The sequence below is a fragment of the Sphaeramia orbicularis genome, chromosome 15, assembly GCF_902148855.1.
Source record: "Sphaeramia orbicularis chromosome 15, fSphaOr1.1, whole genome shotgun sequence".
In the NCBI taxonomy this organism is placed as follows: Eukaryota; Metazoa; Chordata; class Actinopteri; order Kurtiformes; family Apogonidae; genus Sphaeramia; species Sphaeramia orbicularis.
In genome coordinates this window covers 4,900,246-4,925,880 of record NC_043971.1, presented here as the reverse complement: position 1 = coordinate 4,925,880, position 25,635 = coordinate 4,900,246, and the positions used below count along the sequence as shown (strand labels likewise).

At 40.2% G+C, this 25,635-nt stretch overlaps 2 protein-coding genes across 3 annotated transcripts; one reads left to right on the top strand and one right to left on the bottom strand.

Moving 5' to 3' along the window:
• Positions 1-5,707: 5,707 nt before the first annotated feature.
• Positions 5,708-13,840, bottom strand: LOC115434367 (cytochrome P450 2J2-like). The gene is made up of 9 exons (XM_030156285.1): positions 13,643-13,840; positions 12,769-12,931; positions 12,464-12,613; positions 10,689-10,849; positions 10,313-10,489; positions 9,901-10,042; positions 9,319-9,506; positions 6,119-6,260; positions 5,708-6,022 (listed from the first exon to the last, which is right to left on the bottom strand). The coding sequence occupies exons 1-9, from the start codon at positions 13,838-13,840 to the stop codon at positions 5,841-5,843; spliced, it is 1,503 nt and encodes a 500-aa protein (XP_030012145.1). The 3' UTR covers positions 5,708-5,840.
• Positions 13,841-19,007: 5,167 nt separating this feature from the next.
• Positions 19,008-24,300, top strand: cox5b2 (cytochrome c oxidase subunit 5B2). Of its 2 annotated transcripts, none has more exons than XM_030156273.1 (4): positions 19,008-19,194; positions 21,358-21,434; positions 23,890-23,989; positions 24,074-24,300. In XM_030156273.1, the coding sequence occupies exons 1-4, from the start codon at positions 19,092-19,094 to the stop codon at positions 24,184-24,186; spliced, it is 393 nt and encodes a 130-aa protein (XP_030012133.1). In that variant the 5' UTR covers positions 19,008-19,091; the 3' UTR covers positions 24,187-24,300. The 2 variants fall into 2 exon arrangements, with proteins under 2 accessions (XP_030012133.1, XP_030012134.1); XM_030156274.1 differs by having other exon boundaries at positions 19,012-19,194; positions 21,364-21,434.
• Positions 24,301-25,635: the final 1,335 nt, after the last annotated feature.

Sequence of the window (25,635 nt, the reverse complement as noted above, 5' to 3'; positions counted from 1 at the left end):
CCAACATTTAGTGAAATGAGAAAAACAGCACGTTCTCCAGCTCAGTCATGTGAAAACTGCTTTAAACTGGGTCTACATTTGGGTTAAATGTCAGATCTAGTACAGAGCAGACTGAAGGTGTTTAATGAACCTGGTGCCGGTAAATACCACTGCTGTCCAGTAGGAGGCGGTGCATCCATCCATCCATCCATTATCCACTGCTTATCCGGGGCCGGGTCGCAGGGGTAACAGTCTAACCAGGGATGCCCAGACTTCCCTCTCCCCAGACTCCTCCTCCAGCTCTTCCGGGGGGACCCCGAGGCGTTCCCAGGCCAGCCGAGAGACATAGTCTCTCCAACGTGTCCTGGGTCTTCCCCGAGGTCTCCTCCCGGTGGGACATGCCCGGAACACCTCCCCAGGGAGGCGTCCAGGAGGCATCCGAAACAGATGCCCGAGCCACCTCAGCTGGCCCCTCTCGACGCGGAGGAGCAGCGGCTCTACTCCGAGCTCCTCCCTGGTGACTGAGCTCCTCACCCTATCCCTAAGGGTGCGCCCAGCCACCCTGCGGAGGAAACTCATTTTGACCGCTTGTATCCGGGATCTTGTCCTTTCGGTCATGGCCCAACGCTCATGACCATAGGTGAGGGTAGGAACGTAGATTGACCGCGTAGATTGACAGCAACTGCATAACTGCAGATGCTGCACCGATCCATCTGTCAATCTCACGCTCCATCCTTCCCTCACTCGTGAACAAGACCCCAAGATACTTGAACTCCTCCACTTGGGGCAAAGACTCCCCACCGACCCGGAGAGGGCAAACCACCTTTTTCTGGTCGAGAACCATGGCCTCGGATTTGGAGGTGCTGATCCTCATCCCGCTCGCTTCACACTCGGCTGCAAACCGGCCCAGGGCACGCTGAAGGTCCAGGTTCGATGAGGCCAACAGGACAACGTCGTCTGCAAAAAGCAGAGATGAAATCCTGTGGTCCCCAAACCGGACCCCCTCCGGCCCCTGGCTGCGCCTAGAAATTCTGTCCATAAAAATAATGAACAGAACCGGTGACAAAGGGCAGCCCTGCTGGAGACCAACGTGCACCTGGAACAGGTCTGACTTACTGCCGGCAATGCGAACCAGGCTCCTGCTTCGGTCATACAAGGACCGGACTGCCCTTAGCAAAGGGCCCCGGACCCCATACTCCTGAAGCACCCCCCACAGGATACCACGAGGGACACGGTCGAACGCCTTCTCCAGATCCACAAAACACATGTGGACTGGTTGGGCGAACTCCCATGAACCCTCGAGCACCCGATGGAGAGTATAGAGCTGGTCCAGCGTTCCGCGACCGGGACGAAAACCGCATTGTTCCTCCTGGATCCGAGGACTATTGGTCGGATCCTCCTCTCCAGTACCTTGGAATAGACTTTCCCCGGGAGCAATGCGGGTGCAATGTGGATTGGGTGGCAGTAGACGGCAGGGAGCCCGACAACCCGATCCCCGGACGCAGGAGGCAGTGCAGGACACAGAAAACAGCAGCGGTTCTTGTTTTAATAGAACCACGAAATGAAAGAACTTGTCCAACATCAGTGTTTAAAAGTGAAGGCCGTGGTGTGTGTGTTTTACTGCAGTGGATGTGGACTGGAAAAGACTGGGTCCCACTGTATTCCTCAGGCTGCACTACAGCGTCTATTCACAGGTGCGATCCCACTACTGAGCAGCACGAGGGCTTTGACCTGCTCCGTTTCCGGCCTGGGCCGGTGCACCCCTCCTTAGACAACCTGGTGGTCCCGGGCTCCCCCAGGAGCACCATATCCATACCGAACTTAGTGCGGACACACGCTCGGCACAGTCCGCTGCAGCTCAGGGCTCCTGAGCTCAAACGATCCTCCAGCCTCAGCCTCCCGGGAACTGGGATTACAGGCGCGCACCACCGCACCGGGTGACTGAAGGTATAGTTTAGAGCATGGGTGTCAAACTCATTTTAGTTCAGTTCCACATTCAGCTAAATTTGATCTGCAGTGGACCGGACCAGTAAAATAATAACATAATAATAAAAAAATAATGTCAACTCCAAACTTTTATGTTTAAGAGCGAAAAAAGCTAATTTACAGTATGTAAAGGTTTACATCTACAAACTATTCTTTCAAAAGATGTGAATAACATGAACAAACTGAAAAAAATAAATGTAATTTTAACAATATTCTGCCTCAGTTTATCATTTACACGCGTACATTATAACTTACAGATCACAGTGGATCTACAAACAAAACATTTAGTATCAGGCAGAATATTGTTACAGTTGTACTTACTTCTCTTAAGACATTTCAGGTTATTCACATTTTTTGCAAAATTATACTTTGTTTTAGTGTAAATACATAATATTGCCAAAAATATTTGCTCACCTGCCTTGACTTGCATATGAATGTCAGTGCCATCCCATTCCTAGTCTATGGGGTTCAATATGACGTGGGTCCACCCTTTGCAGCTATAACAGCTTCAGCTCTTCTGGGAAGGCTGTCCACAAGGTTTAGGAGTGTGTTCATGGGAATTTTTGACCATTCTTCCAGAAGTGCATTTGTGAGGTCACACACTGATGTTGGACAGAAGGCCTGGCTCTCAGTCTGCGCTCTAATTCATCCCAAAGGTGTTCTATGGGGTTGAGGTCAGGACTCTGTGCAGGCCAGTCCAGTTCATCCACACCAGACTCTGTCATCCATGTCTTTATGGACCTTGCTTTGTGCACTGGTGCACAGTCATGTTGGAAGAGGAAGGGGCCAGCTCCAAACTGTTCCCACAAAGTTGGGAGCATGGAATTGTCCAAAATGTCTTGGTATGCTGAAGCATTCCCAGTTCCTCTCACTGGAACTAAGGGGCCAAGCCCAGCTCCTGAAAAACAACCCCACACCATAATCCCCCCTCCACCAAACTTTATACTTGGCACAATGCGGTCCCACAAATATCGTTCTCCTGGCGACCGCCAAACCCAGACCCATCCATCAGATTGCCAGACGGAGAAGCGCGATTGGTCACTCCAGAGAAGGCGCCTCCACTGCTCTAGAGTCCAGTGGCTTTACACCACTGCATCTGGCGCTTTGCATTGTACTTGGTGATGTATGGCTTGGATGCGGCTGCTCGGCCACGGAAACCCATTCCATGAAGCTCTCTGTGCACTGTTCTGGAGCTAATCTGAAGGCCACATGAAGTTTGGAGGTCTGTAGCCATTGACTCTGCAGAAAGTGGGTGACCTCTTCGCACTGTGCACCTCAGCATCCGCTGACCCCTGTTACGCCCCGGCTAGGGGACCCTAGGGTGCAACATGAAGAGTGTGATCACTTTTCCTCACTCCCAAGCCACAGAGAAGAAAACCCTGGACACAGGTTGTGCAAGTTTAACAAAAAAGGTGATTTATTTTACAAGGTGCAACATAAGGATATTGAAAACTAGACACAAGGCAGCTGAAACTTCGGGGTGGGCTCTGGCCAAAACGACAAACAAAACTGCACTAATGAAAAATTAGGCTGACCTGCAAAATAAAAGAAACCAAAATACAAGGTCTAACCTTCCTACAAAAAACAGGAGAAAACGAGATAAAACAACAGGGCAGCCCACCCCTACTTCTGAACAGGACTGCTGGCGGAATGGAGGCGGGGTTGGGAGTGGAGGAAGAGCGACCCGGTGACTGGCCCAGCTCCACGGTCTTTAAAGGTCCGCCTCCCGGTGCTGCTCCAATCACAGGGGAGCATCTGGCTCAGCACCTGTAACATATAATCCACTCACACAGACAAAAGTGGACACACCCACAGAATGACACTACGACCCACCAATGGGTCGTAACACCCCGCTCTGTCAGTTTACGTGGCCTACCACTTCGTGGCTGAGTTGCTGTCGTTCCCGGACACTTCCACTTTCTGATAATACAGCTGACAGCTGACTGTGGAATATTTAGGAGCCAGGAAATTTCACGACTGGATTTGTTGCACAGGTGGCATCCTATCACAGTTCCACGCTGGAATTCACTGAGCTCCTGAGAGCCACCCATTCTGTCACAAATGTTTGTAAAAGCAGTCTGCATGCCTAGGTGCTTGATTTTATACACCTGTGGCCATGGAAGTGATTGGAACACTGATTATTTGGATGGGTGAGCCAATACTTTTGGCAATATAGTGTACATGAAAATATCTACATTTACAAAGAGAAAAATTTGGAATTGTCATTATTTATATGTTATTATGATAGTATTTGACTGAATCCTGCCCACTTTAGATTGAATTGGTCTGAATGTGAAACCTGAACTAAAAGGATTGCTCATATCTTAGTGTAATTTTTGCGTTTCACAAATTCATCCCAAGGGCCAGATTGGACCCTTTGGCGGGCCGGATTTGGCCCCCAGGCCGCGTGTTTGACACCTGTGGTTTAGAGAGACGACTTTGGCGAACAAGATGTCACTGGGTCACATGTCAGCGGTGAACACACCTGGTCGTGTATATTAATAACATACCGACGACTGAAAAACAAAACAATCTTTCTGAAAAATGCACCTTGTTGAAAAAATCCTCTTGTAGTCTGTTATTGTCCAAATGTTGTTGGACTATATTACTTTTTCCAAGTAGCTAATAGCAGATGCCAGGTTTAAAAAAAGAAAAAAAGAAACAGAGGAAAACAAGAAAAATGAATTATTTTACTATATTACATGCAAAGTAGATATTTTGTGTATTGAAATACTACAGTCTATTATTCTTTTTTGTCGGTGTTAAATACCCAGACTCATACTACTGAGCAGAAAATGTACTCTTCCTAAGATAGCTGTAAAATACATTAAACACTGATTTGAAAGGGCTTCAATGGTACATTTTTTGTGCTTAACAGAGTGCAACTTTTGTTTTTACACAACAAATTTTAGATTTACTGAGAGAGCTGATCTGGAAATAACAAGATAAAATAAAAAGTTACACTCTTGCCAAAACTCATGCTGTATGGATGAACACAAAATTATCACAAAAATTGAGAATAAAAACTGTCTAAAATGCACCCAACAGTCCGTAACGTTAAAAAAAAAAGATTGTTTGTGTAGTCACACATCCCCCTATTGGACTATTTTAATCATTACATACTCATATTGCATATTAACCCTTTAGGTGCCTGAGACATTCTGAGACATTTAAATGGGTAATTACACACATTAAACACACGTATTGTAAATGTAAAAAAATAAAAGTGCATGCAGACGTAATTAACAGAGAAAAATTAAAGACTATATTTCACATATTTATCATTATCTACCGAGAATTTATTAGAATAAAATCATAAATATTCAACAGTGTCCACTTTCCAAAACAACTTCGACATGAGTCACTCAGTATCTATTAATTACACTAAATTGAACTGGGTTTTTTTGTTTTGTTTTTTCCAAATCAAAGTCATATAATTTATATTGCACCAAATCATAACAAAACTTAAGTCATGACACTTCACATTTAGACCTGGTGAAAACCAGACTCTTAATAAGCCAATTCATTGATATTTGACTGATATTTTAATCCTGTACAGAACTTTGGATAGTGAGACTTGGTAAAGTGACAATTAATTTGAAAAAATGCTTTATTTTAAATGTTTGAATTTGGTCTGTTATAAACACAATGTAGATTTCAGTGAATAATTCTATGAAAAGCATCATTTCTTTGTTAGATCAAGGAAACCATTAAAATTGTTGATTTTACATGTAAATCTGAAGTTTTTTTTCACAATTACTTTTGATTTTGAGGATTAATTTCTCCTGTAAAAGCTGTAATTGTACAGTAACTAAGACAGTGATGACAGCTGTACCTCCAGCAAACAAAAATCCTTGATAAATGAATTGTGTGATCTATTCATGTCGTGGTTTTGCACAGATTTCATAGTGTACAGGTGACAGAGTGATTCCAAAGCGATAATCCAACACAGGCTTCACTCCTGGAGGCATGGAGAAGGTGAAACGCTGCATGAAGGAGGTGAAGAAGAGGAAAAGCTCCATTCTGGCTAAATTCTCCCCGAGACACAGACGCTTCCCTGAGACAGAGTCAAAATAAACACAGGTAAAACAGACAGGTCACTATTGTCAGACGCTGCTGCAGAACTGGAGGATTTCATCAGACTGTTCCTCACCTGCAGAGAAAGGGATGAAGGCAGCTGGCTTCACAAACTTCCCCTCCTCATTTAGAAAGTGTCCTGGGTTAAATGTGAAGGGCGTCTTCCACTCACGTTTATCGAACAGCACAGATGTCAGATTAGGTATAATTGTAACACCCTGGAATCAGAGCCATCAGACGATTCAATCAGGAAACATAACGTGGCCAAAATCAGCACGAAAAATAACCAAACCAGAGGAAAATGATGGAGCTGTACGTTTCAGCAAATCACAGGGACTTATGCAGTCTGTGACTTTCAACCAAAAGTAAGTGTCTACAATATTATGTTAATGTTGTGTTTTAGCTGCTCACGGTGCACCTTTGTATAATAAATAACTGTCATTTTGAGATTAATACTGAACAATTTATGGCAAAGTTTAGACACTGGCAGAACTTGTTTAGGGTTTGGGAAAGACACCAGGACAGAAAACCAACCTTTTATGTGTTGAATCTGAAAACCTACAGGGGTTAGGATGTGTACTCAACTTGGCTGTAGGACTTACTGAAAAATTAATATTGTGATTATTGTGGACAGTATTGTGAGTTAAGTCTAGTGTTTCAGTTTTTAAGGCAAATGCACAGATTACAGACTGTTCTGAACTAGTCTGAGACTCCAGTGACTCCAGAGTCGCAGCCGTCGGCTCTGTGGTGAAGATGGGCAGGAAGTGGAGAGCTCAAGAAGGGCTGGAGCTGGCAGAGTGTCAGCTGTGATGGGGACGGTGGCAGTCGGGCGAGCAGGACTGGGAGCCATCACACAGCAACGGTATGACAGGGCTCAAGGCAAGGACAGGTGCCATCTGGTCCTAGAGAAGGTGCAAGCTGGTACTGAGGAGGTGAGGGCAGTAGGGGGGGGGGTGGACAAGGTGGGAAGGAGTGCTGGAGAGGAAGCTGACCTGGGACGACATCTGGAAGGCAGAACGTCCCAGCTGTCTATGACATGCTACCCAGCCCAGCTCACTTGCACGTCTGGGGCAAGAGTGACCTTCCAACATGTCATCTATGTCCAGGAAGAGGAAGACTGGAACACATCCTGAGCAGCTGCCCAGTAGCCCTTGGAGATGACTGCGACTGCTGGCAACATGACCAAATACTGAGGTCAGTGATGGAGGCCAACTCCAGCCAACACCATCAGCCAGCCTGCTCTCATCGGCCTCAGACTGAGAGCTGCAGGTTGACTTGAGCAGGCAGCTGAAGTTCCCAGATTACATAACACCAACCACTTTGAGACCAGATGTGGCGCTGACATCCACTTCTTACTGTCCTCTTACTGGAACTGACAGTCAGTCCCCTGGGAGGACCGACTGAAGAAGCAAATGAGCACAAACAACTCAAATACCACGAGCTCACAGAGGAGTGTCAAAGGAGGGGCTGGAAACCTCGCTGTGAGGCGGTAGGGGTGGGATGTAGAGGGTTTGCTGCACGCTCCCTGTGCAAGACCTACACCCTCTTTGGCATCACTGGAGCTGTGAAGAGGAGAGCCATCTAGTCAGAGGTCACAGAGAGAGCCTTGAGGTGGATTTGGATTAAAAGGTCCAAAAAGTGGGCCAACGCTGCAGGGATACAAGTCAGGGCTTGATCAACCCTGGCGCGGTCACCTGAGGGATGGTGTTTTTTTTTTTTTTCCTCATACTTTATTTACAAAACCTTGTATACACATAGACCAGAACATGGCATAGAGAAAAAAACACAACATAACATAATGCTCGAGGTGAGGCAGGAAGAATCAAATACAACTACACAAATAGGCAAGCAAATTAAAAGAAAAATAAATAAATAAATAAAAGTAAAGGAATAAACAAGAAGAGAGAAAAATAAATAAATAAATGAAATAAAAATAAATAGATTACAACTTAAATTCGTTACATAAGGCTTTAGTCTTCATAGCTTTAGGGTTAGTGCAAGAGTTGAGTGTGTCTTGATAAGATTTCAAATAAGATTTAAAGACTACAAAGCTGGGTTTTTGATTAGCAAATTTGCTTGTATGAATATGAAATTTAGCTAATAAGGAAATGAGATTAAGAATAAACAATTTCCGAACAGGCAAATCAGTAATAAAGAAACCAAATAAAATAGCTTCAATTTTGAAGTTAAGAGAAATGTCCAGCTTTCTATTTAAAATAATTGATATCACACCAAAATATTTGACAAAAGGCACATTCCCAAAACAAATGAGTTAATGTTTCATCCGAATTATGACAAAATGAACAAAAAGGGTCGACACTGATCTTATACTCAATCAGAGCTGAATTAGTTGGATAACACCTATGTAACAGTTTTAAAGATACCTCTCTCACTTTATTTGAAATAAAAAACTTCCTTGGTAATAACCATACCTTTTCCCATTCCACATCAGAATATAAATTACTCCAAAAAAAGATGGTAGCTGGCTTACAAATTGTATCCCTTTGAATCATTTCTCTAATGCATTTATTATTAGCTTTTTTTTACTCAAGAATGGATCTAAATTTCCTATGTATAATTCTGATTGCGCAGTTTGAGGGGTAACGGTTGTTGAAGGACTAATAGCAGAAGATATCAAAGTTTTTAAACCTGAAGGGATAGCATCAAACACAATTGCATATTCTCTTGAAAGTACCGGAATTTCATATTCTAACAAAAATTCACTATAAGTAAATAACTGACCTTCCTTGTTAAACAATTGACAGACAAGCAGTGTTCCGTAATCAACTCAATTCTTTAAAAACAATGACTTACGTTTGAAACATATATTCTGGTTATTCCATATATAACATTTGTGAGGGGAAAAGTTATGCTTATATACCAAGGACCAACATAAAAGTAACTGTTTATGAAAATTAGAAAGTTTGAGGGAAGGTGTCTGATGTGAGACCTGAAACACCTGATGATGTCAGGAAACATCACTGATGATGTGTCCCAGTGCATCCACAGATGTATCTATACACCTAAAATGTGTATTTTTTCCAAGTCAATCCTATAAAATTAAACAAGTAAAAAATTTTTTTTTTTTTTTTTTTTAATTTAATGATTTTTGTTTTGCGTGTTTTAAACACATGGTCTCATTGAATCCCAAATATCAAACATTAATAAACATTAAATCCCATCTTTTTCCATCTATATAATCCGAGTTAACTGTGCAGATCCAGTATAAACCTACAATGGCAGCTTTTATTCTGTTGCGACTGTGTTGTAAATGACCTTTGGGATGGTGTGTCCTCTCAGATGGACGTCCCTGTTGGTGACATGGGGGAGGCTGAGGGGGGCTATGTTCCCCATCCTCTGGATCTCGTGGATCACAGCATCAGTGTAGGGCAGGTCTGCACGATCGTCCACTGACGGCGGTCTAGACTGACCAATCACAGAGTCTATCTCAGCCTGAACCCTCTCTGTGACACAGAAGGAAAGAAAAACAAAGTCTGAATCACACTGAGGCAGCCACATAAGGATGTACAGTGTTTTATTTGATATGTAGAAGTTGCCATTACTGTGCTGTATTTGAGGGACAAACTGTCAGATTGAAGCTAATCCAAAAATTGGGAAACACTGGTGGATTCTATGACCGCTATCAATAGAAGATGTTAATTTGTTCAATTTTTCATCAAGTTCTTACTCAGAAGAAGACATGACACCTGTTTTTATGTAATTTCTGTGTTTTTTGTTGTATTTGTATGTTTTATTGTATTTTAATCTAAAAATCAATCATCTATAAATCACTTTGACCTGATTAAGGTTTGTTTAATTGCTTTATTTGTGCTTTTTGTCCCTGAACTACTCCCATACCCTGGATCTCGGGGTATTTGACCATGTAGAGGAACGCCCAACGCAGGGTGGTGGATGTGGTCTCAGATCCAGCCGCAAACAAATCCAGTACAGACATGATTAGGCATTCTTCATCAAAAGTACTGTCATCCTGTCCTTTAGTCTGAGAAAACAGGAAAATATACATAGTGTTAAACCTGTTCTGAAACATTTATAAGACTTGATGTCAGCACTGAGCTCCTTTGATTTGTGATTTTCTATTTTCTTTAATGAATGAAGGAACTTGTGTATAAAATGTGCTCCATTTTTATGCATTTAGACTTTAACAGGATGCTTCTGATGCAGTTTACATACAAATAACTGATATGCCATGTGAATTTATGATATTATGTTCAATGCTGTAAATCCTCAAGAACAACGATTTCCCAGTCACCGTCTGAATCTCTTTCAGGTAGTAGTCGATGAAGTCTCGTAGATCTGAAGGATCCCACTTCTGTTTGTGGTCTTTAACCTCTGTTCTTACGAAGTCCTTCAGCTCTTCATTAATTCTCTTGTATTTCTGATGTGGTCCCGGTAAACGTCTCATCAGCTGAGGGAAGGCGTTGTAAAGCTGTAGAACAGAGCACATCCAAGCATATCATATGCTTTGATCAAAAAACCTGAAAAAAATTCACGGAAAAAGTGGTCAACCTCACCAAATGAAAATAAAAATAAAACAACATACACACTCATAAACCTAAAACTGAATTAAAATCAAAATGTAACCCCCTCAGTACCTCAGTGTGCACAGGATTATTTTCAGATCATACCTGAGTAGAAACTGAGACTTCCAATTGAAAACTTTGATCGAACAGTTTCATCAGTTTCTTGAATTGCTCATCACCGTACTCAAAGCGATGTCCAAAGACCAGCAAACAGATGATGTTAGCAACAGTGTTGTTGACGATGAGGTGAGGATTAAAGGGTTTACCTGCACATTGAGACAGAAAGTAGATATAAACTCTAATCTGTACATTTTAAATGCAACTCAATTCCTAATGAGGTGAACAGGGTTAGTAACCGCTTCATGTGTTATGTACAGACTGACCACACACATACATAAACACACGATAAATAATATGTTGTGCATATTTTAGTTTGAGGATGTTGAAGGATGTGAAGGGGTTTCTCCATCTAAATGATCAGTCAAAGGTAAATTAGAAATTATAAAGGAAGTAATATCAAATTTCTCTAATGACAGTCATAAAATATCAGATATAGATCAAAAGGACTGTAATGCACTGCTGACCATAAAGTTGGAATAATTTTATTTTCAGACACATTCCTCTTTTTATTCCTATTTATACACACCAGTATTCACCTTTGACCTGGTGTAATGATCACATACTGCGCAGTTACACTTTATTAATCAGGAATAATCACATTGTCACAATCATCTCATGAGAAGAGTGAAAATGTTTTATTCCATCTTTATGGGCAACAGAGTCAATAAGTAACAATAAAAAACTCTTTGGATGCTCTAAGATAAGTCACTAGCTAGCATTAGCTACCTTAGTACAAGGTTGTTAGCAAACAATGAAAAACATGTCTGAAACCAACCTTACTATTGTTTTTTTTTTTTTTTTTTTGCATGGTAATAGTATGTATTTAACCTTAAAGGATATAAAACCACGTAAAACTTAGCAAGAATGACTTATGTGTAAAAAAAAAAAAACAAAAAAAAAAACAAAAGGGCTCAACTGTTGTTGTTAGACATGCTACAAGCTAAAATTATTTAGCGTCTTACCTCAGAGTTACCTTAGACACTAGCTAGCATTAGCTAGCTTAGTACAAAGATGATAGCAAACAATGAAAAACATGTCTCAAACCAATCTTACTGATGTTTTTGTGCATAGTTATAGTATTCAACCTCTGGATACAAAACCAACTAAATTAAAGTTTGCAAGAATATATATATATATATATATATATATATATATATATATATATATATATATATATATATATATATATATATAAATAAATAAAAATGTGTGTGTATATATATGTGTGTGTGTGTATATACATATATGTGTGTGTGTGTGTGTGTGTGTATATATATATGTATATATATGTATATATATATATATGTGTGTGTATATGTATATATATACATATATATATATATATATATATATATATATATATATATATATACAAAGAGTCTTTGTTGATCAAACTCCCTCTATATGCTGAAGATATCTTCTTCAGTCTTTTCTGTGAAACTCTCACAGTTATTTCATGACTATTTTCATAGAAGGTTCCATTTCTTTCCTCTAATGTCTCTGTGATAACATGGAAAACGCCACTGAGTGACATGTAGAGAGCCAAAACTGGACACACACAGCAGCAGTAAGTAAGGGGGCGGGGCTTAGGAAGAAGGGTGCATTTCTAGATTAAACCAGGAAGAGGAGGGGGTCTGGTTAATGTCCTCAGACCACATCTTTAGACAATATTGTCCTTTTTAGACCCAGGACATGGCTGTGGACCCCCCCCCCCCACACACACACATACACACACATTCAATCTTGCATTCAGTCTTTACCTTTATAGGCACTGATCGCTTTTGCGACGTATGTGAATTCCTCCAGGATCACAGGTTCAAGTGACTTCTTACCAAATCCAAAATATTTCAGGGTAGAAAGTGCAAAACGTCTCTGCTGCTTCCACATGTGCCCGTTGCTTAAAATTACACCTCAAGGAAAGAAAACAAGATTTATCCTATAAAAATTGACTGTTCTCATGAAGAATTTGTATGAAGGTGATATTGCAAACTACTTTATGAGTCTGTATGTGTTTGTTATGAGTGGAACTGTACAAACAAACTGGGTTTATGTTAGATCCACTCACCTAGTCCACGAAATGTGTCATCGTGCAGAGGGAGGCCTGGGCGGTCTGAAAAACTGTCCCCCTGAGTTACCAGAGCTTGTGTCACAGCCTCAAACCCATTTAAGACCACCACCCACCTCTGGCCCATTCGCATGCTGTACACATCTCCATATCTGCCCGCTAACTGTCAGCATTTAAGAAAGGACAAAGACTTGACTTTAAATGAGAAGAAGCACATCAGATGGTGAAAAGATGATCCAGAACAAGACCATCTTGGAGATATACAGTACCCTGCAAAAGTCTAGAAATGAGCATACACATTTATTTCTCGTTCTATTTTCTTCACACATGTACATTTACATTTATGCATTTGGCAGATGCTTTTTTCCAAAGCGACTTACAGGGGAAAAGCAATCAAATCAGTCAATCAAATTTTAAATTTCACACACAAGAAAATACAGGGAATATGTGCACAGCCTTAAAAAACACAAAAACAAAACTTAACTAAATAGGCTGTGAAGGTTAAAGTTACGATTTATTGTAACCTCTGTCCCCATGACAAGAATCAGAAAAAACAATTCAAAACATCTGACATGTGTTGAATGAAACCTGGTATAAAACAGAAAATCAATGCAATAAATGTCATTGTCTGAATAAAAAGGGTTAAAAGCATGTTAAAGTCAATGAGAGGTCACACTAAATATGAACACTTGGATTTATAGAAGCTGTTTTTAACCTGAAACTTTTGTTTGTCCTGCTGTTCATACTTCACATACATCAGATTGGATCTAAATGTAGAGCCAAATGCATATGTGTGGACATTAGAACTTTACTAAACTAACAAACAGAATGTTGGACGTGGACTTTTATGTCTTCTTCATTTAAGTCACTGTACCTCAGTCATACTCTCATGTGTCCTCTTGTGGTCCAGGGTGAATATGTTGCCCACAACAGGAAGTGCTGTGGGTCCAGGGGGGAACCCTGTGAGCCTCCTGTTCTTAATGTAATCTGCAGTGAGGATGAAAACCACAATGAAGAGCAGCAAAGCAGTGGCATCCAAGTTCACAAAGAATCCAGAAAAGAGTGAATCCATCCTGGAAACGAGGAGATGAGGCTCTGGGTTTATGTTCTTTGTCTGTGACACCGAAGGCTGATGTTTTGTTGTAAAGAGCCGTTAAACTCCCTCCGTCCTCTGGGATTGAACTTTGATGTATTTGGCTCTGAGCAGTATGTTAAAGGTCTGGGTTTATCAGACTTTGACCTCTTTATATATAAAGATATCAGAGTTGTTGCATAACATCAGTCAGTTTACACAGCATTGAAACATGTTTTAAATCAAGGTGTAGCTGACACCATTCTCAGAGACATGAGTTTATCAACCTCCATGCATGGATCTGTCCTCACCTATGGTTCATACAATGTCAACAAACACACCGGTCAAAGGTTTGGACTTTACAGAGATATGCACCACACATTACATTAAAACCTTAAAGATTAGTCTCAGAATAATGTGTTTCCTTTTTCATTTTGCTTTGGTGCTGTGAAAATGTATTCAAATCCTGCAGCTCTTACACTACAATGGGAAAGTCTGTATTTTATTCAGATTTAACTTTGTTCAGTACAACATCCAGGATACCAAAATAAGCCCAAATGTCCTACTACAAAGGTAAAGTTATTATTACCTCCGCCAAGTAGGTTCTGTTTTTGCCGGCATTGGTTTGTTTGTCTGTCTTTCTGTCCATGTGCAAGATAACTCAAAAAGTTATGGACCAATTTGGATGAAAATTTCAGGAAATGTTGATACTGGCACAAGGAACAAATGATTAAATTTTGGTGGTGATCGGGGGTGGGGGTGGGGGGGGACTGATCTGCCTTGGCAGAGGTCTGCACTCTCTGAATGCTTTTCTAGTTATTTATTTATTTTTCATTTTCTTGTGTTACAGCCTTATTGCAAAATTGATTAAATTCATTTTACCTTAAAATTCTACACACCATACTTCATAATGACAAAGTGAAAAAAGTTTGTTTGAAACTTTTACAAATGCATTAAAAAAACAAAACAAAAGTATAACATGTACATAAGTATTCACAGCGTTTGCCATGACACTCAAAACTGAGCTCAGGTGCCTTCTGTTTGATTTGGGAAAGTACACATCTGTCTGCGTAAGGGCCGATAGTGGACAGTGTGGCTACACTGTCCACTATCTGGACAGTGCCACTGTGTGGCAGCACTGCAAAGTTTCTGTAGTGAAGAAAGTTGTTGGTCAGGGCATTCCCTTTACTACAGTGTTTTTCAACCTTGGGGTCGGGACCCCACGTGGAGTCGCTTGGAATTCAAATGGGTTCATCTGAAATTTCTAGTAATCGACAAAAATAAAAATGAAAACTTATCAATAAAAAATATATGGTGAGTTGAGAGAGAGACTCACAGTACATAAAAGACATGACCAAGGAAAATCAAATTCTCCCTTTGTGCAGTAATCTCAACCTGGCTTTTCTGCCTCCGTCCATAATAATATACATTATATAGACTAAATGTTGACTAAACTTAACCTTTATTTGCAACATAGTATAGCAAACTATTACATGATCAAAAACAAACTGATTTTAGCCAAAAAAATGTCTCAGTTTTTAATGTCTGGGGTCGCCAGAAATCTGTGATGTTGAAATGGGGTCACGAGCCGAAAAAGGTTGGGAACCACTGCTTTACTAACAGGCTTTATGTGCTAGGGGATCCTTCTGTTTTGAGCTTTTTGCCTTCCTCTCTTGCACAATGAGTACAAACTGCCATCATGCTGGGGAGAAAACTCTTAGTAAGGGAGTGGAAGGCTCCATTGACTCTAACTTTCCCCTGTGGCATACTTCTCAAAAATGGCCATTTCAAATGGCAGCATTTGAAAGATTATCGTATAGACTGTTAAATAGAGTAGATGACTATGACGACAAATGGGCCTGTACTTTTCTTACACAGGTCAATGATGTTTCCAGCTCAAGAATTTGAACTGGAATTAGTGATGAGTAATGACTGTTGTAACCATGTTTATGTGTATTGTTGGTATCGTCTTCATTAGTTTATGTTTTGTCTTGTCTGAGATTGTCCACATGTCTTCTGTGTACTTGCATTGATAACTGGCTTAAGGTGTGGAAATGTATATCATGTATGGTCTTTTTTTTTTTTTTTTTTCCCTTTTTTATTTTAAAAAAGAAAAACTTAATAAAGTTCATGTCATAAAAAAGCACTGCAAAGTTTCATAAACCCAGTAAAATAACTTGTTTCAGCTGTAATTGTATCGTATTTCAGTGTGTGTCTCATGACCACAGTGTAAATCCTTCTGATGGTTCCTTCCAGTAGGATAATGCACCATGAGACAAACTTCATATCATCTTCAACTGGAATCTAAATGTTTGCCTTTAAAACCTGTCTGACAAACTGAACAACTGAAAGGTTTCTCTCCTGTGAGTCTTTAAATTTGACCTGTAGTCTAAAGGTCAGAACACCACCAACAATAACTCATACAGATAAAAAGTAAAAAATGAGAAAATAATTATTTGCTTTGTCTGTTTCTTAGTTGGTAAATTACCATCCATTACTTGATCATAATGACATTTTCTTGTTTTGTTGCACATACTGTTTTGGCAGCAGAGGAGTCTGTTAAATTGTAGATGTGGTAGTGGTTGACAGGGTGAGTTTTGGTCTTGGAGAGACACGTTTCTGTTTTAGCTCTTGAGCTGGTAGAGGTCTGTTCTGACGTGAAATTGTGTAACTTATATAACTTTTACAGTGAAACAGTAACAGTGTTCCTATAAGCTTCTAAAAGTTAAATTTAAGACTTTTATTTAAGACTACTTAGAACAGACTTTAATGCCTATTTCACAGCCATACAGGCAAAAATCTGTGACTCCTAGAATTTAGGAAAATTTATTTACTCCAACGCTGAGTCATTTCTCACTGGGGGGCTGCAAAATTACAGATAATTGGTTTCTAATTTCAGCATAAATTGTTGGGTTGGAACTGAGTAGACTAACATTGCTTTCTAATTAAAGACCTACCATATCAATTTTAATATCTTTTAAAGACTTTTTTAAGGTGTCAAATGTAAATTTGTACAATCAAGACTTTTAAGATGTTTTAAGAAGATGTTTCAATAAACTGCACCTTTCACAGCTCAGTCATATGAAAACTGCTTTAACCCTGGATTAAACTGGGTCTACATTTGGGTTAAATGTCAGATCTAGTACAGAGCAGACTGAAGGTGTTTAATGAACCTGGTGCCGGTAAATACCACTGCTGTCCAGTAGGAGGCGGTGCAGGACACAGAGAACAGCAGCGGTTTGTGTTTTAACAGAACCAGAAAACAAAGGAAACATTAGTGTTTAAAAGTGAAGGCCGTGGTGTGTGTGTTTTACTGCAGTGGATGTGGACTGGAAAAGACTGGGTCCCGCTGTATTCCTCAGGCTGCACTACAGCGTCTATTCACAGGTGCGATCCCACTACTGAGCGGCACGAGGGCTTTGACCTGCTCCGTTTCCGGCCTGGGCCGGTGCACCCCTCCTTAGGCGACCTGGTGGTCCCGGGCTCCCCCAGGAGCACCATATCCAAACCGAACTTAGTGCGGACACCCGCTCGGCATAGTCCGCTGCAGCTCAGAGCTCCTGAGCTCAAACGGTCCTCCAGCCTCAGCCTCCCGGGAACTGGGATTACAGGCGCGTGCCACCGCACCCGGCGACTGAACGTATAGTTTACAGAGGCGACTTTGGCGCACGAGACGTCAGCGGTGAACACACCTGGTCATTTGTATTAATAACATACCGACGACTGAAAAACAAAACCACCTCTCTGAAAAATGCACTTTGTTGAGAAAACAAACAAACAAAAATCTTACAGAATGATGTGTGGTAACAACAGCCAACAAATAAATTGTTTTTGGACTGTTTTATCTTTCACATATAGTAAATAGCGGATGACAGGTTTTTATCATGATGCCACCATGTTTTGAGATTGAAAAAAAGAAAGAAAAAAGAGAAAAAGAATCATGAATTCATGATTACTTTGCAAAGTTCTTTTAATTTTTTTGTGTTGCATTATTACTGCCACTCATACATCAGTGTTTGTGTCTGATGTGTTGTGCTGAATTCTACTCCCTGCCGAAAACTGCTCCCCCTTCCTAAGTCAGCCATGAAGAGGACAATATTGCTGTTGTTTTTGGTCTGTTTAATATTAAAGAATGGGCTAACTGTAAAGTATATAAAACTTTCAAAAGTTAAATCTTAGACACACAACACACAAAATATATAACAGTAAAAACAGATACTAAAACTATATCTTCCACGGCTGGGGATGCAGTTTTCGGCAGGGAGCGGAATTCGGCACTGGGTACTGCCGAAAACTGCATCCCCAATCAGAATGAGCTTGCAAAGTTAAAGGAGGGAAATGGCTTCAGCAGCTCACATTTGGAGCTGTTCTGGTGTGGCAGGGTGAATTTGGTGCACATTGTCCTCTTCATGGCTGACTTTGGAAGGGGAGCTGTTTTCGGCAGCTGCTGCCCGATGTAGTTTTTGGCAGGGAGTAGAATTCGGCACAACAAGATGTAGTCATTCTAAGGTAGATGTAAGATATAAATTATACACTGATTAGACTGGGTTTCACTGGCACATTTTCGGCACTTAACTGTATGAGTATAACTTTTGTTTGTGCACAGTGTATTTTAGATTTACTGTAGGAGCTGAGCTGGAAATAACAAGGTATAGTAAAACCACAGACCTTTGCCACAATTCGCGCCTTAGGCTTTAATGAAATTACTTATTATTAAAATTTAGTCACACTGCCCTCTACCGGAATATTTTAACCATTACATACACACGCTGGATATTAATCGCATACATTAAACACACAAACTTTATTTAAAATAATATAAATGTACATGCAGGCTGGATGTATAGAGAAAATACAGACTAGAATCCATAAATATTTTATCATCTACCGAGAATCTATCATCTTAACATTACAAATATTCAATTTTGACATCAGTCACTCAGTATATGTCGATTCATCTTGTTCATATTGTCATGTTTCTAAAGTGGGAGCGTCTCATATGTTAGATTTTCAGTGCATTTGTAAAAATAAACGCGAATACTCTGATTGTATTTGCATTCACAGGTTGTTTCTTGCATCTTTACACCTGTTCCGTGTTCTGCCCTCTGGTCGCTGCGATTGGTTGATTTGGTCAGTGCTCTCCTCCTATTGGCCCAGCCGCCTGTCACTCAGAGCGGCCTGGGTCATCTCAGTCCATCTGTCAGTTGTGTTAGACTCATTTCTAGTTCGGTACCTGAATTTAAGACCAGAAATGGCGGGACGGCTTCTCCTCCGAACCTGGACGACCACGGCCCTTCGGCTGAGGACCACTGCGGCCGTTAGACCCGCTCCCCGGGCCATGACCACCGTGAAAGGTAAAGTTAATACGGATTAAACGCTGACGGAGGTAGGTTCAGGGACCAGACTAGACGGAGGAAAACGGAGACGCGCACCGTTATATGTGCGTCATAAACGGTTAAAATTAGCAAAAATGAAGCTAACATGGAAGATTTATATCGGTTTTATGAAGTTTATGGAGCTCATGAACAGCTCCAGTCTTCATAACATTCACGATAAACAAAACAATTACATACAGGTAAAAATTAAATCGCAGTTAACCTAATATTTGTTTTTTGTTGTTGTTATAATGTAATGATGTGTTTAGGCTCAACTAAATGGCTCTAAAATGAGTGAAAGCCACATAATGAAGGTCATTTGGATTAGAGTTTGTAGAAGGCCTGTGCAGGACCCACCTCCTTTGGCAGCAAGTTGTTGATTTGATGCCAGTTTCCTGATATGAGACTGGTGTGGGAGGCGTTCACTGCCGACGTGCACTTTCGCTTACAGTCCAGGAACCGCAACAGGCGGGCCTCAGGGTGGAGGTCAGCTGAGGACTGGGTCTGGAGGCAGGCATGGAGTTACATGGAGACATACAATGCAGAAATGCATGAAAGATACAAAACAGAAAAACAAAAAGTCAACAGAGGACGACCCGCCTGTTTGTCCTCTGTCTGACCTGCTCCAGTTTAGTAAACAAACACTAAGAGGCAGAATGCAAATGAACAGTGATACAGTACACTATATATGAGACAGTAAACAAATATAGAAGGATCAGTACACTGTATGAGGCTGTGAACCACAGGTGCCAAATATGCAGCCAAAACTGGCCTGCCAAAGGATCCAGTTTGGCCCGTGAGATAAATTTGGGAAATGCAAAAATGAAGATATTAACAGTCAAGGATGTTAAAATAATTTTAGGTCAATTTAATCTGAAGTGGGTAAGACCAGTAAAATACTATCAGAATAACCTATAAATAATGAAAAAAGTTATTTTTTCCTCTTTGTTTCAGTGTAAACAAATTAAAATTACATAAAAATGTTTACATTTACAGACTAGCCTTTTACAAAAAATGTGAATAACCTGAACAAATAAGAACAGCCTGAAAAGTCTTAAGAGAAGTATGTGGAATTTTACCAATATTCTGCCTGTTCCTAAATGTTTTGTGTATTTGTAGATCCACTGTGATGTGTAAGTTGTGATGCATATGTATAAATGATAGACTATGGTGCAATATTGTTAAAATTGCACTTATTTTTCTTAAGAATTTTCAGGTTGTTCATATATTTTTATGTTATGTTCAAGTACAGTTCGTAGATGTGAACGTTTTCATTACGAAATGTTACTTTTTCACTCAAAAACATAGAGAAAACTTTGGAGTTGATATTATTTATAAGTTTTTATCCTAATATTTTATTGGTCCGGCCCACTATATATCATATTAGACTGTATGTGGCCCCTGAACTACAATGAGTTTGACACCCCTGCTGTCAACAAACAAACACTGATATAATACTGTGTGACAAAGTTAATAAACAACGATGAATACACTGTTTGAGGCTGTAAACAAATAAACAAGAAGACAGCACACTGTGTAAGTAAGTAAACAGTGATCAGTATAGTGTATGAGGCTGTAAACAAACAAACAAGCACTGATATAATACACTGTGTAATCAAGTAAATAAAGATGAGTACAACATGAAGCTGTAAACAATTACATGAGGCAGAATGCAAATTAATTGGGGTGCAGTACACTATATGAGACAGTAAACATATCAATAATGATCAGGCTGCATTTGTAAATAAGAATCTGTTCTTAATTGCTTGCCGGGGTAAATAAAGGTTAAATAAAGGTTAAATAAAATAAAAATAAATAATGATAAATGACATAGTGTGAGGAAGTAAGCTAACAATGATCTTTACAATGTACGGCCATAAACAGGACTTAAAACATTTAATAATTTTATAAACCTGAAAACATGGCTGTTAACTCACCTGTTCATGGTTATTTCCCACATTCCCCTTCTGCTTTTAACATGTTGATATTAGTAAACATCTACTAGCTCTGCTGACGTCACACAGCTTCCACTGTTTTTAAAGCAAAATCATTAGTTAGACCATTTTCAAATGCATTAATGATTTGAGGTGGTTTATCTGAAGACAGCACTAAGTTTAATATTTTCCTGCTTTGTGGTTTTATTTTCAGGAGTTCCTACAGATGATGAACAGGCCACAGGACTGGAGAGACGGGCCCTGCAGGCTCTAAAACAGGGAAAGGTACAGTATGAGTATCAGACCCTCTGCTACAGTACAGGTGAAAACACTCCACTGCAAGAAAGGAGGTAGATTTCATTTGAGTATTTATGGGAACACGTTTACTATGGAGAAACAAATTTGAAAAAAGAGCTAAATGTAAATGTAGGTAATATTTGAAGGGTAAAGCTTTATAAAAGGAAATAAGTACAAGCATCTCAAACTCACCCTACCTCAGTGCAATAATCATAACCCACACACCTTTATTACCTGTATATACTCTATTGTTGTGTAAAATTTACTGCCGCGGGTGGGAGACCTCTTTGGTCCCTTTGATGCTCTTCCACACTGTACTTTATCATGTTTTATTTATGTCTCTGTACTTCCTAATCTATGTAGCGGAGCTTCGTCAAGTAAATGCACACAGAGTCAAGTCAAAGTTGGAGCAGAATTGGAGCCGCATAAAGTGTTTATTCATGCATAAAATAAACACTGAGTTGATATCTACAGAAACGACTGACTTTTTCACTCTGGGAAACCATTTTTATTTGCCCCAAAATAGGTTGGGTTTTAATTATAAACCACACCCTTTTTCCCATATTTAGAACAATATTCTAGTCACATTAGAGCACGCCTTTTTGGCTTTGTCCATGATAGGGTAAATTTTTACTCTCTATCTAGATTGGACAGCATACATACATATGCAACTATTTCCCAGTATTAAAGGTGCAGTATGTAGGATTGTGGCCAAAACTGGTTCTGCAATCACATTCAAAATACTGGAGAGCATGGTATCCTCTCCTCCTCCCCCCACACTAGGGGTTGCCAGATCCAGCGTGAGCGTCTACTACTAGTGTTTCCATTAATCCTTGCCACCACACCATAAATTTCATACAAAAAAAACCATCACCAGACTTAATCTACAAAAGTATCATATATAATAGAACAGGACAAACATCCTGCCCACTCAAATGAAAGTTTACACAGATTCAGGAGATAAGGAAAAGAGAAATGAGCCTCAAGTTTCACTTTTACTTCTGTGAAGTACAAGCAGCACAGATCGCTATCGTACCCCGACCCCCCTTTTGGATTACACATCGCTACATGAAGAGTTCACTTCCACAGAAAACACTGAACTACAAGGAGCTACCATGGCAAGAGACAAGTCCTACACCGGTACCCGGTCTCTTCACCAGGGCCAGGAGAAGAGACCACAGCCTGACCCCGGGAGAAGACACCACTGGTCTGGGACCAGGTGCAGAGACCGTGGTCCCGGCTCTCAGTGGTTCCTAGCGGTGGTCAGACTATCTGCTGTTGGTCTTCAAATTCTTCTCTGCTTTCATCCGTCTCCATGTTTCGAAATCATCTCCTACACATATCCTTGTTTTGCTTCTTACTTTGTCACAACGTATTTGGGAATAATCAGAGGGCTTTTAGGTTTATTAAGGTCAGACATTTGTGATCAGAAGTGTTCCAGCTGCAGCTCAGTGGAACTGCCAACCTGGAGGCTGAAAGGCTACTGACTTGGTGATTGGCAGACAGGTGATGGGCGGAGCATCAGACCAAAACACACAATGACAACAGAAACATTATTTCGGGGCTGACACTGAGCTTTTCAAATGCAAATACTCTGTCTGGACTATTACTGTCAGAGAGATCATTATTTGACATGAACATGATTCCTTAATGTCTGGTGACAGTCAAGGCCATTTTATAATTACTTCGAACATAATTACATAATTATTTTGGACATAATTCCTACATTCCTACACCTGTCATTTATCATATATAAATATGTAACCTTTTCCTAGAATATGTAAATTATTTCCCAGAATGTCCAAAATTCCCACTCGCGTCTACTTTTTGTCCACTATGATTTGAAAACTTTCCATCGGCACACGTGTCTTTTTGTAGCGGTTCTCCCAGGAAAAGAAGTCAGCTACTCTGGTACAAGCATCACATTACACTAAGAATAACTTCTGGCATGCAAATGAATACAGGTTAAATACTTTCGAATACAAATTGAATACTTTGGATTCAAATACTGGTTTCTGACACCACACTATGTTGTATAATTTCTTTTATCTGTAGTATAGAGTTAGCTTTTTGTATATTTTAGTATTTTATCTTCGTAGTGTTTGTATATTGTTTCGACTGACTGTGTATGTTGTCTTCTATGTTTGCAAATGCTTTTATTATTGTAAAACTGTAATGATGCAACTGTATCGTTGACGTCTTGGCCAGGTCTCCCTTGAAAAAGATCCTTCATCTCGATGGGACCAACCTGGTTAAATAAAGGTTAAATTAAAAAAAAAAAAAAGATTGTCGGTATTTTTCAGTATAATTTTGTGATATTTTTATATAGTGTTCTTGCACTTTAGGTGTTTACTACTAAACTGAATTTCATTATTCCTGTAACAGTGACAATAAAGATCTATTCTATTCTACTCTATTTCATGTCATTGAACCCTTGTGACAGGATCCGTACAGTATCCTGAAGCCGAAGACGTACGCTGGAACCAAAGAGGACCCTCATATCGTACCAAGCATCAACAAGAAGAGGATGGTGGGCTGTCTGTGTAAGTCACCTGAACTCAGGTCCACTGGTCTTTAAAGAACGTGTCCACCACACATCACACTGACTATGACGCTGTTCTGTTCAGGTGAGGAGGACAACACCGCCATCGTGTGGTTCTGGCTCCATGAGGGCGAGGCCCAGCGCTGCCCCTCATGTGGGTCACACTACAAACTGATCCACCATGACCTGCCTCACTGAAAACCACCGGGACACCGTATCACGGTGGATCCGCCTCCTCTGTGGCCGTATACTGCAATGTGTGCACCTGCTGTAAACATATAGTTTATCATTAAAATGTAACCCTAAACTGAACGGTGCTGTTGGGAATCTGTTTCATTAGGATTTGATAAGAGCTACTTCTCACTAATGAGGCCGCTTTAAACAAGTTCTGGTTCTAGGTACTGATAGGACCTGCATTTCTACCAGTTTTGAGGGAACTATTCTAATTGAGGATGCGTTGTTAATTGAAGGTGATCCAGTGGTTCCTTAACCCTTTTTAGACACAAGTCTAACTGTAGTTTCCTCAGGACCAGAACTGTATAAACTCATCATGATTCATCATCATGAGATCATATTTGGCTGAATGTGGAACCTGAACTAGAATGAGTTTGTCACCCCTGCATTATTATCTATGAGTGACTCACCATTACAATTACAGTATTGCCCTTGTCAAAGTCACTGAGTTCCATATGTTGCTCATTTTGCTGCTTCTAACTCATGAACTTCATGGGCTAAATGTTCACTTGGTGTTTAATAAATGCAACCCAGTAAAAAGTACCACTGGAAGGAAATTATCAATATAATCACTTCCACTGTCAGTGTTCAGAATGGTCAGTGTCAAGGTTATAATAGTTTTGGATTTTTCATTATAGTTTAGTTTTATTTAGTTTTGACTTTTTTTCTCCAATTAGTTTTAATTAGTTTTTAGAGCAGGTTTGCTAGTATTTATTAGTTTGCGTTTTTTTCTAAATGCTTAGTTTTATTTTTTCATGTCTTCTCCGTTGTATTCAAATAAATCCCAGACAGGACTCTGCTGCTTTCCCCCAACTTTAGTCTCCATGTTTCCAGGTAGAGTGGGGACCAGAAGACGACTGGAAACCACAAGTGACGAGAAGTGACGGACCGTGAAGTGTCGTATGGCGCTGTTACCTAAAGTTGCTCAAACAAAATAAATCCATTTCAAACTAGAAGCACTCGGAGAGCGCAGACCTCCGCCAAGGCTGATCAGTGGCCCCCCCCCCCCGTGGGCCCCCCCACTCCCGATCACCACCAAAATGTAATCATTTCTTCCTTATCCCATTTCCAACAAACCCTGAAAATTTCATCCAAATCTGTCCATAACTTTTTGAGTTATGTTGCACACTAACAGACGGACAGACAAACAGACAAACAAACCCTGGCAAAAACATAACCTCCCTGGCGGAGGTAATCAATCTGACGTTGACAAAGACGAAAACTAAGGGAATTTTATCCATAATTTTTATACATTTTAGTTTTGTAAGCACACAATAGTTATTGTTTTTGTCTTTTAATTATAGTTTTTATTTATTTCAGTTAACGACAATGTTTTTTCAATTCTAGTTTTTGTCATTTCGTTAGTTTTCGTTAGAGAAAATTACCTTGGTCAGTGTAAGTGTCTGGTTCCTG